Source organism: Fulmarus glacialis, unplaced genomic scaffold, assembly GCF_000690835.1.
Source record: "Fulmarus glacialis isolate BGI_N327 unplaced genomic scaffold, ASM69083v1 scaffold12308, whole genome shotgun sequence".
In the NCBI taxonomy this organism is placed as follows: Eukaryota; Metazoa; Chordata; class Aves; order Procellariiformes; family Procellariidae; genus Fulmarus; species Fulmarus glacialis.
This window is the reverse complement of record NW_009226380.1, coordinates 2,336-13,080: the sequence shown is the minus strand read 5'-3', so window position 1 is coordinate 13,080 and position 10,745 is coordinate 2,336. Positions and strand designations below refer to the sequence as shown.

At 57.7% G+C, this 10,745-nt stretch overlaps 2 protein-coding genes across 2 annotated transcripts in view; one reads left to right on the top strand and one right to left on the bottom strand.

Annotated features, from left to right (window-relative positions):
• Positions 1–6: 6 nt before the first annotated feature.
• On the top strand, positions 7–4,908 carry WBSCR22 (Williams Beuren syndrome chromosome region 22). Its single transcript, XM_009582790.1, has 10 exons — positions 7–24; positions 260–342; positions 440–536; positions 1,359–1,455; positions 1,819–1,869; positions 2,471–2,556; positions 2,762–2,807; positions 3,114–3,175; positions 4,291–4,380; positions 4,516–4,908. Exons 2-10 carry the CDS (start codon positions 318–320, stop codon positions 4,568–4,570), a joined length of 609 nt encoding a protein of 202 aa, XP_009581085.1. The 5' UTR covers positions 7–24; positions 260–317; the 3' UTR covers positions 4,571–4,908.
• Positions 4,909–8,524: 3,616 nt separating this feature from the next.
• Positions 8,525–10,745, bottom strand: part of LOC104080407 (syntaxin-1A) — a gene marked incomplete at its 5' end in the record, with an annotated part of 3,211 nt that continues 990 nt past the window's right edge. The window contains 2 exons of the mRNA XM_009582791.1: positions 8,525–8,602; positions 9,281–9,391. Coding sequence (XP_009581086.1) covers positions 8,525–8,602; positions 9,281–9,391 — 189 coding nt within the window. The remainder of the gene's footprint in view (positions 8,603–9,280; positions 9,392–10,745) is intronic.

The window sequence follows — 10,745 nt, the reverse complement described above, 5'->3', positions numbered from 1 at the left end:
GCCGTGCCTCCTCCTGGATGTGGGGTGAGCGGGGGCCCTGCCCTGTGTCGTGGCACACGGGGCACCTGGGGCTTCAGCCGGCCGCAGCGCTGGGGCCAGACAGGCGCCCGGAGGCGAGCAGCATCCAGGCCCCACGGCATCGGCATCTCTCTGTTGCGGGCTGAAGAAGAGGGATGGGCTGCTGTAGCGTGGAGGCTGGCCAGGGTGACCCTCAGACCAGGCCCATGATCCCTGCGCTTCTCCCCCTTCCTCCCTTCAGGTGTGGCTCTGGGCTGAGTGGGGATTACATCTCCGACGAGGGTCACTACTGGATTGGCATGGACATCAGCCCTGCCATGCTGGGTGAGCAGGCCCTCCTCCCCTGGCACCCTCACCTCACCTCAGAGGTGGTCCCCAAAGGTGTGAGCTGGTTGACTGAGCCATGCTCTGTTCTGTGCAGATGTGGCTGTGGAGAGGGAGGTGGAAGGAGACCTTCTCCTTGCAGATGTGGGTCATGGCATTCCCTTCAGGCCTGGCATGTTTGACGGCTGTATCAGGTGAGTTTGTGTACATAAGTGACCTCTCTTGATACTTCACGTAACTGCATCATCTGTACAGTATACATGGTCCGCGTATGGTGCATAACAGATAAGCGCAACTGCCCTTACCAGTCGCTCTCTTTGCTCCATGCAACTTGACTCCACCTCTCTGGGACAAGCTGCTGAGATTCTGGATGGTAGAAGCAGCTTCTGACAGCTGTTTTCCAAGTGATGCTTGTCTTTTTTTGTTCTGGTGAGCTAGGAAGTTTATTGAAGTAAATAAAATAAAATTGGCGATATTGTCAGGAGGGTTGAGACCTGCTCCAAGGAGGAAAACAGAAAGTATGTCTGTACCATTGCTGAGATGCAAGGTCAGTCCCTGGGTCAAAGGTTTGATGGTTGGTTTTGGGATGAAGGGCTAGGTGAAGGGGACAGAAACACTTTTCTGCTTAGAGAATGCCTCAGAAAGGTGCTGGGAATGAGCAGGGACTGTCCGTTGCTGATCCGAATGCTCTGTTTGGGATTGCTCATTGGAAAACCTGCATCGCCATGCAAGGGCCACAGCTAAGCACTTGAATTATTTGAGCACCTGGCCTAAAGGGGATGCTTGGTAATTCTTTTGTACTTGAATAAACTGCGCCTTGTTGGGTTTTGTCATAGTGAGTCTCCAGAGGCGTTCGTGTAACTGCAAAACAGAAGGCAAAGCTACATGGAGAAAATTAAATTGTTTCCTTGAAGCCTAGCACATGCTTAGTGCTGGAAGTAAGCTCAAAGGGAGGTGACAGGCTCTGCGAAAGAATCGATGGTTCAGTGTCCCGGGGGTCTTGTTTTCTTTCTCAGTATTTCCGCAGTGCAGTGGCTTTGTAATGCTGATAAGAAATCACACAGCCCTCCAAAACGCCTTTATCGATTCTTCTCAACTCTTTATACTGCCTTGGTAAGTGTCATGCTCTCCCAGTCAGGCCTCTGCCTACTTTTACATCCTCGCTGGTGCATTTTAGCAAGGTATTTTAAGTCATCTATTTTAAGTAAATGCTGCTCTGAAACAGAGGACTGGCAGGAGCACCCATTTCCTATCTTCTGCCTGCCTGCATGGTGTCTTATGGTTCTCTGATCCCTGCTGTTAACCCTGTACCTTGCTGTGCTGTAGAGGAGCTGGCTCTGCAGTTTGAGCAGCTCTCCTGGGAGAGTTTTCCAGGGGGCTTTGGGGAGGTGGGCGCTAGTGTCTGGGCTAGGAATTGGGTGACCAGAGGGGTTGCCTGCACTAAGACATGTTTGTGACCGACTTTATTTCCTGTAGGCTCGAGGATCCCGAGCCGTCCTGCAGCTGTACCCCGAGAACTCAGAACAGGTACAGGACATCAGTCAGTGGGGAAGAGGTACAGACAGAGCCAGGCAGAGAAGTCGTGTGCTGTTTGGGGCTCTGAATGCATTGTGTGTTTCCATGTCGGGTCTATGCCTGTGTCCTTCTCACCATCTGTAAAGCTCGTCAAGAGCCCAGAAGAAACCTATAAGGAGAATGCCCTATGCAATTTCTGTTGCTTCACAGATTGTCTTGGGCTGAGCCTTAAAATCAAAGAAATTGGCAGGACACGATCTGAATATGCTGTCCTGGATTTTCCTCTGTGTGACTGGGTTTGAAGACTGGCCTGTAGTTATCAGCACTGTACTGTAACTCCCCAGGGTTGGAAAATCCAGCCCAGTATCCCTCTCCTAGAGAGTCTGCTGCGCCAATTAACCCAGGCTACATTGAGGAGCAGGGAGAACCAAATAAAGGCAGCGGGCTGGGGTCCAGATGGTACTGCAGAACTGGGAGCTTGGTGCAGAGTTTAACAGGAGCAGGAACGACCCATCTTTGGCATGCGCTGTTAGCTGTGGTCGAGCTCAGAGGTCTCTTGGGCATTGCTGGTGGATGACCGCTAAATAATTTTTCCACGTGCTTCTTTTTCCAGCTGGAGCTCATCACGGCCCAAGCCATGAGAGCTGGCTTTACCGGAGGAATGGTGGTAGATTACCCCAACAGCGCCAAAGCCAAGAAGTGAGTCCTGTGTCTCCGTGTATGTGTGTATTTGGGTGAGGCCTGGGTTTAGCAGATTTTTTTTTTCAAGCTGTTCTCTCTCCCATGATACAGTCCTGGACAGAGGTTACAGCTTAGATCTGACTCTTAACAATTTCAGTCTTGCTTGGGCAGTGGGAATCGCATGCTGAATCCCAGCTTCATGCTCCTTATTCTTGTTCTTCAGGTTCTTCCTTTGTCTCTTTGTTGGGGCATCTGGCACGTTACCGAAGGTGAGGAGTTCCATGAGGCAGCAGAATTGCCTTCCTGGCTGCTGGGTGATGTGGAAGAGCTGTGGGCGAGGCACAGAGTGGGAGCCAGGCAGCTCTACGCATGCAGATGTGACTTCATTTATACACTTGCCGTCAGTCTCATCTACCCCTGCTCTCCCTGAGATCTGGTTTCTTTGCCACAATTTCTGGAAGACCAGTTTGTTCCTGCTTGTCTTTCCCCTTGCAGAGCCCTGGATTCCCCTTAGATGGCATGACTGTTAGCTCTGTCTGCAGAGGAGACGGAAACATCCCGATTTTGCTTTTCAGGGCCTCGGTACTGAGTGTGCTGATGGAGAAGAGATACACCAGGCAAAGTTCACCAATGAGAGGTACTGCGGGGGGCGTGAAGCTGCAAGTCCTCCCCAAGCAAGGAGTGTGGGGCATGTAAGGGCTGGGTTTTGCTGACTAAGGACCACAGCGCTGCCATGTGAGAAGTGACTGAAGGGAAGGGACTGGGGGCACTGGGAGGACCCTTGGCAGCCCAGATGGGCACTGCTTTATCTTGCCGAAGGGCCGCAGACATGGGGAATGGAACAGGTTAGTTTAGAGGGCTTTGCTTTGGCACTGTGGGGCTGTTGTTGATGCTTACCCTAGAGCTGCAGCTGAGCATTCAGTTTGAGGTACGCTTTCTGTCCGGCACTTGGCTCTCCAGCTCAGCGCTGTAGCGTAGGCCAGTGGTGATGGGAGCCGGAATGTTTACAGTGCTGGTGATGCCAAGCATGGCTTTTTTTGTTGGGGAGGCAGGCTACTGTGCCTGAAGCTTGGCGTTCCCTTTCTTCTGCTGTCAAATTCTTTGTTTAGCTCTGCTTAGCTGTGGCCTGGGGGTTTCTCCTGCTGGCCAGGTCTTTTCCCATGGTAGTGGTGCAGGGAGGAGCCCCTCTTGCAGCCAGTGGGAGAGACAGAGAACAAAAAACAGAGGAAAGTCGTCGTGGCTGCCAGGAGCTTGTGGCTGCCATGTTTTCCTGCCTCTTACACTGCTGTTCTCTGCTCACGTAGTCCAGAGGGTACCTGATCTTGGAGGGCAATAGCAGAACTGGCAACTTTTTGGGAAGCCAGAGGCTTTGTCTGCTTTGTTCAGAGTAGAGCAGACAAGAGGAAGGTGGTTGTGCTTGAGCCCGTATTCCCCCGAGATCCCAGAGCCCAGCATGCTGCTGGTGTGTCAGAGATGGCACAGGGGAGTGCTGGCCTGTTGCAGCCCATGGAGGGTAGGTATCCCTTGGCTCAGAGCCAGGGCTGGAAGAAGCCTCCTCCCCGGGTGTGTCTGGAGTTGGCTTGTTTGGCCACCTGCCCTAGTGCTGGCTGAGCCTCTTTCATCCCAAGGGTGGTGGAAGGGATACTCGCTGGTTTTATCAGGCAGAGGGCATGCCCAGTTCTGCCCCTCCAGGGCAGAAAACTGTGCCCCCCAACTCAGTTCCTCTCCAGCTGCTGTCTACTTTCTGTGTAGGACACGGTTCAGAAACGCCAAGGGCAAGTCTGTGAAGAAAAGCCGGGACTGGATCCTTGAGAAGAAGGAGCGTAGACGACGACAGGGCAAGTAAGTTCAGCTGAGGCTGACTGTGCTGATCTGGCCTGCTGTCACCCGTTCAAACTCCTGGTGGCAACCTGCTTCCCTTCCCTTCCCAGAATGACCTGTGGATTGTGCTTAGTTGCTCTCTTCTTTTCTCCACAGGGAAGTGCGAGCAGACACAAAATATACGGGTCGAAAGCGCCGCCCTCACTTCTGAATTGCTCCGGACACTGCTGGCGTGGAAGACGGTGTGTTGGTCGCTCCAGTGAGCCTCCTGTGGATGGCACAGATGGGCACCCCAGGCCTGGGGCATGCTGGGACAGGTCATTGTGGCCCTTACAGGTGTAAACTGGCTCAGGTGCTGCCCAACAGCAAACTGCAAAGCTTCCAGCCCTGTTTTTCTGGTGAAGGTAGAGCAGCAGACAGTGCTCTGGCCACTTGGTGTCTGCAATGCCATTGCTTATCTTCCTGAGAGCGCAGCGAGCTATCTGGAGCTCCAGGTGAGCCAGAACATTATATCCAGCCTCCTCACTAAACAGTCAACGAGTCAGAAGTGTTGCTGGTCTCCTGTGTCCTGCCCTCAGTGCAGGGGAGTACTGAGGTGGGAGTGTAGCCCCTAGTTCCCTGCCAGGTTCCCCTCTGCCACAGGCAGGGAGTCAGGCAGTATACAGGTGTGTGTCCCATGAGGGCAAATCTTCCTCCTGGCAGAAATGTTATTCCTGTGGCAATTGCTCCTGTGGGCACTTCGCATCGGGCCCACCCTGTATGCTTTAGTGCTCCCAGAGTGCTGGGGTTCTCCGTACCCCAGCCCTTGCTCCCCATCACCTCCTCCCTTCCCCTGAAACAGAGAGGCGCCAGCCAGAGCTTTACAGTTACAAATGTTTATTCTACATAAAAATTCCACAAAATGGGAAGCTGTTTTGCACCCAAAGCTTTGGGAGAAGAAAGGGAGGCTAGCAGGGAGGGAAAGGGTGAAGGAGAAAAGAGGCAACATACAGTGTCATCCAGCCCAGTGAGACAGAGCAAGCCAGGGTCAAGGTCCACATAGAAAACAAGGACACTTAGCTCACAGTACAGCAACAGTACAACTCCACGGGGGGCTCGGAAAGCCTTCAAGTACATTAATTACAAAAAAAACAATCCCCAGTTCGAGTGCAAGCTGTGCGTGCCCCACACTGCTTGTGGAATACTGCATCGACACGCTCCCGGCGCAGGGAGGGCAGGTGGCACTTGGAACAGAGGTGGTGTAACCCAAAGGACAAGTGGTCTGAGGTTGGGGGCTGGAAAGAAAAAATGAAATGTCTCCCCAAAGCACAACCACACTGTTGGTGATTTGGTCTGTACATGCAACGACGTATAGGTAAAAAGGAACTGAACGGGGCTTCCCATAGTGCAGGGGTAATTATTGCACCAAAACACCCTCCCCTCACAGCGAGGACAGTGTGAGCCTGCATGTGGGGTGGCGATGGCAGCCTGCTCCTCCGCCTCCCTTGCGTCAGAGCCTGGGGCCACTGTTGCCTGCAGGATCCCAGCAAAGTGCCAGTGGCAGAATCGCCGACTGTGGCCCCGTCCAGCTCCTGCTGTTGGGGGGCTGCTGGCGGTAGTGGTACCAACAAGGAAGGAGCAAGTGCCAGAATGACCCCAGTGCTGTTCTTGGACTTGTGCCTTGGCGGGGGTGGGCCACAGCCCTGATGTCATGTGAGCTTGTGCCACAAAAGCCGCTGCTTGGAAGAAGAAAAGTCACCTTGTGCTAGCAGTGGGCATCGCTGCAGGGTGAGAGCCTGAATGGAGCTTTTTTGCCTGCCTGCCCAGGAGCAGCCCTGCCAGCAGTGTTATTGCTTCCCGGAGGAGGGGGCCCAGTGCTCTTGCTGGTCCAGCAGAGCAGAGCGCAGACTGTGGTGGCAAGGAGCTGCACAGGAGCAGGAGCTGCACAGGGGCAGGAGCAGCAGACACTCGTGTGTCACAGCTCCCTTTCCTGTGGCCAGACACATCCCCACAGGGCAAGGACCCTGCCCATGCCTGCCTTCTGCCCTGGAGGGGGGCTCCAGAGTCAGTCTGCCCCTGCTTGCAGGGGTCCCAGTGCCCCAAGCCCTTTTGTGCACACAGGCTGCAGTGCTGTAGCTCACATCAGTTGTTGTGGGACTGTGAAAGAAGGGGGCTCCGGTCTTGGATGTTCCCATAGCCGCATCGGCTAGGGGCTTGGGCTGGGCAGGGCAGGGAACCCAGGCTGGACACGCTTCCCAAGGGCAGCTGAATGCAACCAGGAGCTGTATTGTGGGATCTCGGGTAACAGTGGCGGGGAAAGAGCCGTGTCTGGATTGCTGCTGGGCAGGGCTGCGCCTGGGGCAGGCAGCACTGTGTCTTGGCTACAGGCCACTGCCTTTTGCCTGCACCCATGGGCACCATGCACAGGGCCAGCGCCTCTGCTACAGCACCCAGCCAGGGTGGAGGAGCAGGGGGTTGGAGCAGCCCTGCCCTCACCCTGGTCGGAGCAGGGAGGTGACACACTACCTGCAGCTGGAGTACTTGCTGCCATCAAGTGCCCTTTTTCTGCTACCAGCGTCTGGGCTCATGTCCAGCCCCTATCCCAGTGTGTGGCTGTGAGCTTGGCCCCAGGTGCCTACCCTGCTCTGGGCTCCTCTGTAGTGCTTTGGTATGTGCATGGGCCAGCTGGAGCCCTGGAGTCTCCCGACTAATGTGAGGGCAGAGCCCTGCCTCCAGCCCGAGAAAAATGGAGGGCCCCTCCGAGCTGCCAGCAGGCTCAGGCCACCCCACAGTGGCTGCATCCACGTGGTGGGCGTGGTGAGGGCACAGGGCACCCCCGTGCTCCCACAGCACCCCTCCGAGTGTGGGTGCCTCACTGGATGGCCCAGGGGATGAGCAGGCGGAAGGGCACTGTGCCAGGAGGAGGTGGCAGGGGCAAGTGGATGCCAAGAGGTGACGAAGAGATGAAAGGGGCAGTCAGGCACTACCCTGCTCAGGAGCTGGTAGGACAGAGGAGGAGGAAGGCTGCTGCTCCTAGCTGGCAGGGGGGTGGATGCAACAAGGGCTGCTCCTGGGACCATGGCAGGAGAAAGCCCACCTGCCTCCACACGGCAGAGAAAACCCCAACTGCCTCCAGCCCCCAGCCATGGGTGCCTATGTGGAGAAGTGAGGCTGGAAGCAGCTCTACTCCCAGGCAAGCACTGCCGGGGACTGCAGGCATCAGAGCCAGCCCTAAACTCTGACAGCCAGAGCCCAGGCCTGGGGGCAGCAGGAGCCAGGGCCACCGTGTACTGGGGCTGAGAACAGAACGATGAGGCTTTGGTGGAGGTCGAGTGGCCAGTGAAACATGCTGGCCTTAAAGTACCTGTGCCCTCCTGCCCTGCTGGGCCAGGAGTGCAGCACAGGTCCTCACGTGGCCTGTCCCTGTCCCCAAGCAACTATGATGGCCCCAAGCAGCAGCTCCTCATCCCACACTGCTCCAGCAGGCACCCACTGCCAGCAGCGGCACATCTAGCCTCTGGCACCCACACCAGGGCAAGGGCTTGCCTAGGGAGGGGGCAGCCCTGCCACCGGTAGAGCAGCAGGGATGGAGCCCCGCAGCCGGGCACAGCCATGGGACAGACAGGGACAAGGGGAGGCAGGGACTGGCAGAGCGTACTGCTGGGGAAGGGCCCCATGAGAGAAGCAGCCCAAGGAAGGGTGTTTGCAAGCACAGACACGGCTGACAGACATGAGAGCTCTGGCTGGAGATGATGGGGAAGCTGGGGGAGGTTGACTGGCACTGTGCTCCTGAGGATCCCTAACACCCTTTGTCAGGCCCTCCTCATCCTCGGCTATCACTAACACAGACTGCCCAGCACAGGAGAAGCAGCAGTGCCCAAGGCACCTCTGTCCCCACCTGGTCCTAGCCAGCCACCTGGGCTGGAGCAGTGATGAGAGCTCGAGTTCCCCCCCAGGGTCCCCCTTGCACCCATCACCATCCCCTGCACCCTGCCTGCGCCCCGGGGCCGGTGCTCCCTCCACACAGACGCACCGCACCGCACACACAGCGTCACAAACAACCATGCATTAGAAACTGAAATGCTGCTGGGAGGCTCCGGGGCTGCGTGGTTTGCTCCGGCACACCTGCGGCCCCATGGCACGCGCGGCTCCATCCATCGCATACAAACAGTCCCGTGGGGTGAGTCTAGCCGAAAATGCCGCCAAAGGTGGAGGCAATGACGATACCCAGGATCACGCAGCAGATTATGATCATGATCTTCTTCTGCTCAGGTGTCCCAGCACCAGCAGGGAGAGATGGGAGAGGGGACCGTGAGTGTTGGGGGCAGGCTGGCCCTGCAGGCTGGGGGCTGCGATCTGCCCTGTTCCTGTTTGCCCGTGGTGGGCTCTGAGCAGCACTGTGGGAGCCAGAGGGGCTCTGGCAGCCCTTGGGCAGGGATGGGCACCCCAGCTTCCCCTTCAGCCCTGGGCTGGCAAAGCTGAGCTGGTGGCCCCCTGTGTCCCCAAACTGCCAAGCTACTACAGGACAGGTGTGGGGACCGGGACAGGCAGCTGGCACTGCACTCAGGGTCAGAGCTGGACCCTTTTCTCTACTCTTTTTTTGGCAAGGGACGTGGCTCTTACAGCAGGCCTGGCCCACAGGGTCCACCCTGTCCCTTTTCCTCCCCCCAGGCAGCAACCTTGCCCTGCGGCTTATCATCAGCGCTCATGCAGCCTGTGCCGGCGAGCTCTGCCTCAGCTGGTGCCACCAGCGGGACCCGCGCTGCACCCAGTGGTGTGGGGTAAAGCAGTGCCCAGGCACCCGTGAGTCTGCGCCATGCTGCCTGCTCCTCTGTGCAGGCAGTGGGTCAGGCAGGGGTGCCAGGTAGGGGCCTGCTCCTGGGACAGAGGTGTCAACAGTGTAGGCAGGGGAAGACAGTCCCCAGCCAGTGCCATGACTCACCCGTCTGGCTTTGCTCTGGTATTTCACCGCTTTTTTGGTGTCAGACACAGCCCGCTCCACGTAGTCCACTGAATGCTCCACGTTGTACTCGATGCGGTCGATCATCTCTCCCTGCAGAGCGGGGACAGAGCCCACGCGCCCACGCACGCGCAGATGTGAGCTCCTTCCTGCTCTGCTGCTCCCCGGCACCATGCAGATGTCACCCTACCCAGCAGCCCTACACGGGAGAGAGAGGGACTGTCAGTTACCTGCAGGCAGTGGGTGCCCCGGGGTGCCCTGGGGTGGGGGCTGTGGACCACGGGCTCTGTCCCAGAGGGCTGGGACCTCTGTGCACATCCCAGCAGGGAGGCAAGCAAGGATGAAGGTCAAGGAGGTTCCCCAGCCTAGTCCTGGCCTGGTGGCCACCCTGTCTGATATCTCAGGTGACACCAAAGCCACAACAGGATCTACACTGACACCGCACTGCATGCTGCTGAAACTGGAGGCATGGCGGGGGAGCAAGGACAGCACCAGCAGCGCCACGTGGGATGCTCATGAAGCCACGCACATGCAGAGACGACCGCTCTGATCCATGTGAGTGCCCTGCCAAGAGCGGAGGGCCCCGGAGCAAGGCTGGTGAGGCCGGACCGCTGGGCCCTGCAAGGACTCCTGCCCCACTCTGCCCCTGGGGCTGCAGGGGTGGGCTGGGGATGTGGACTCCTGCGGACGTGGGGACATGGACTGGGGCGAGCTCCCCCACAACCCTGCCCACCTCTTTTGGCCCCGTCCTGACTGTGCAGGGAAGCAGCCAGGTCTTGCAGCAGCTAGAGACAGAGTCTGACAGTTCATGTGACCGACAGGGTCGACAGGGGTTGGGGGGGCTCAAAGCCCAGTGCCCTCCTGCATGGCACAGAGGCAATCAGGGAATCGGGGCTGCAGAGCCGGGAAGGTCATGGCCAGCAGCTCTGCAATGCTCATTTCTCAGCCTAACGCTGGAGAGCATGGGGAGGACAAGCCTTGCAAGCCCAGAGGTGCTCTGGTGTTAACCTCACCAAGCACTGACCCCCACCAGGTTCCCTGCTGCCCCTCTCCCACGCCCGTGACCTGTCAGTCTTGGCTGCATTGCCTAAAGCTGCTGCTTCTCCTTCCCACCTGTGCCATGCCTGGGGCAGAGCAGGCAGCTGCCAGCACTGCTGCCAGCCTGGCACCCCTCTACTGCTGGTGCGAGTGGCTCGGAGCCTCACCCCACAGGGCAATGCAGGGTGGTGGCACGGTCTAGCCCTTAGGGTGGGGCAGGGCTCTGTGAATTCCCCACATCTGTCCCCCAAGGCAGACAGGATGGGGCACCAACGCTGCCGTGCCATGGCCACCCTCGCCTGCCTGGCACGGGCAGGCCCTGGCACCACACGAGAGCTGCAGACATGCAGGGCGCAGCCATGCAGAGCGAAGCATGCAGCACCGGTGAGAGGTCGGCGGGGCTTTACCT

Coding starts and splice junctions, on each gene's coding strand:
- WBSCR22 (XM_009582790.1), top strand. CDS start 318: ATGGACATCAGCCCTGCCATGCTGG. Junction 1,456..1,818: donor CAACTCTTTATACTGCCTTG/GTAAGTGTCATG, acceptor TATTTCCTGTAG/GCTCGAGGATCCCGAGCCGT. Junction 2,557..2,761: donor AACAGCGCCAAAGCCAAGAA/GTGAGTCCTGTG, acceptor CTTGTTCTTCAG/GTTCTTCCTTTGTCTCTTTG.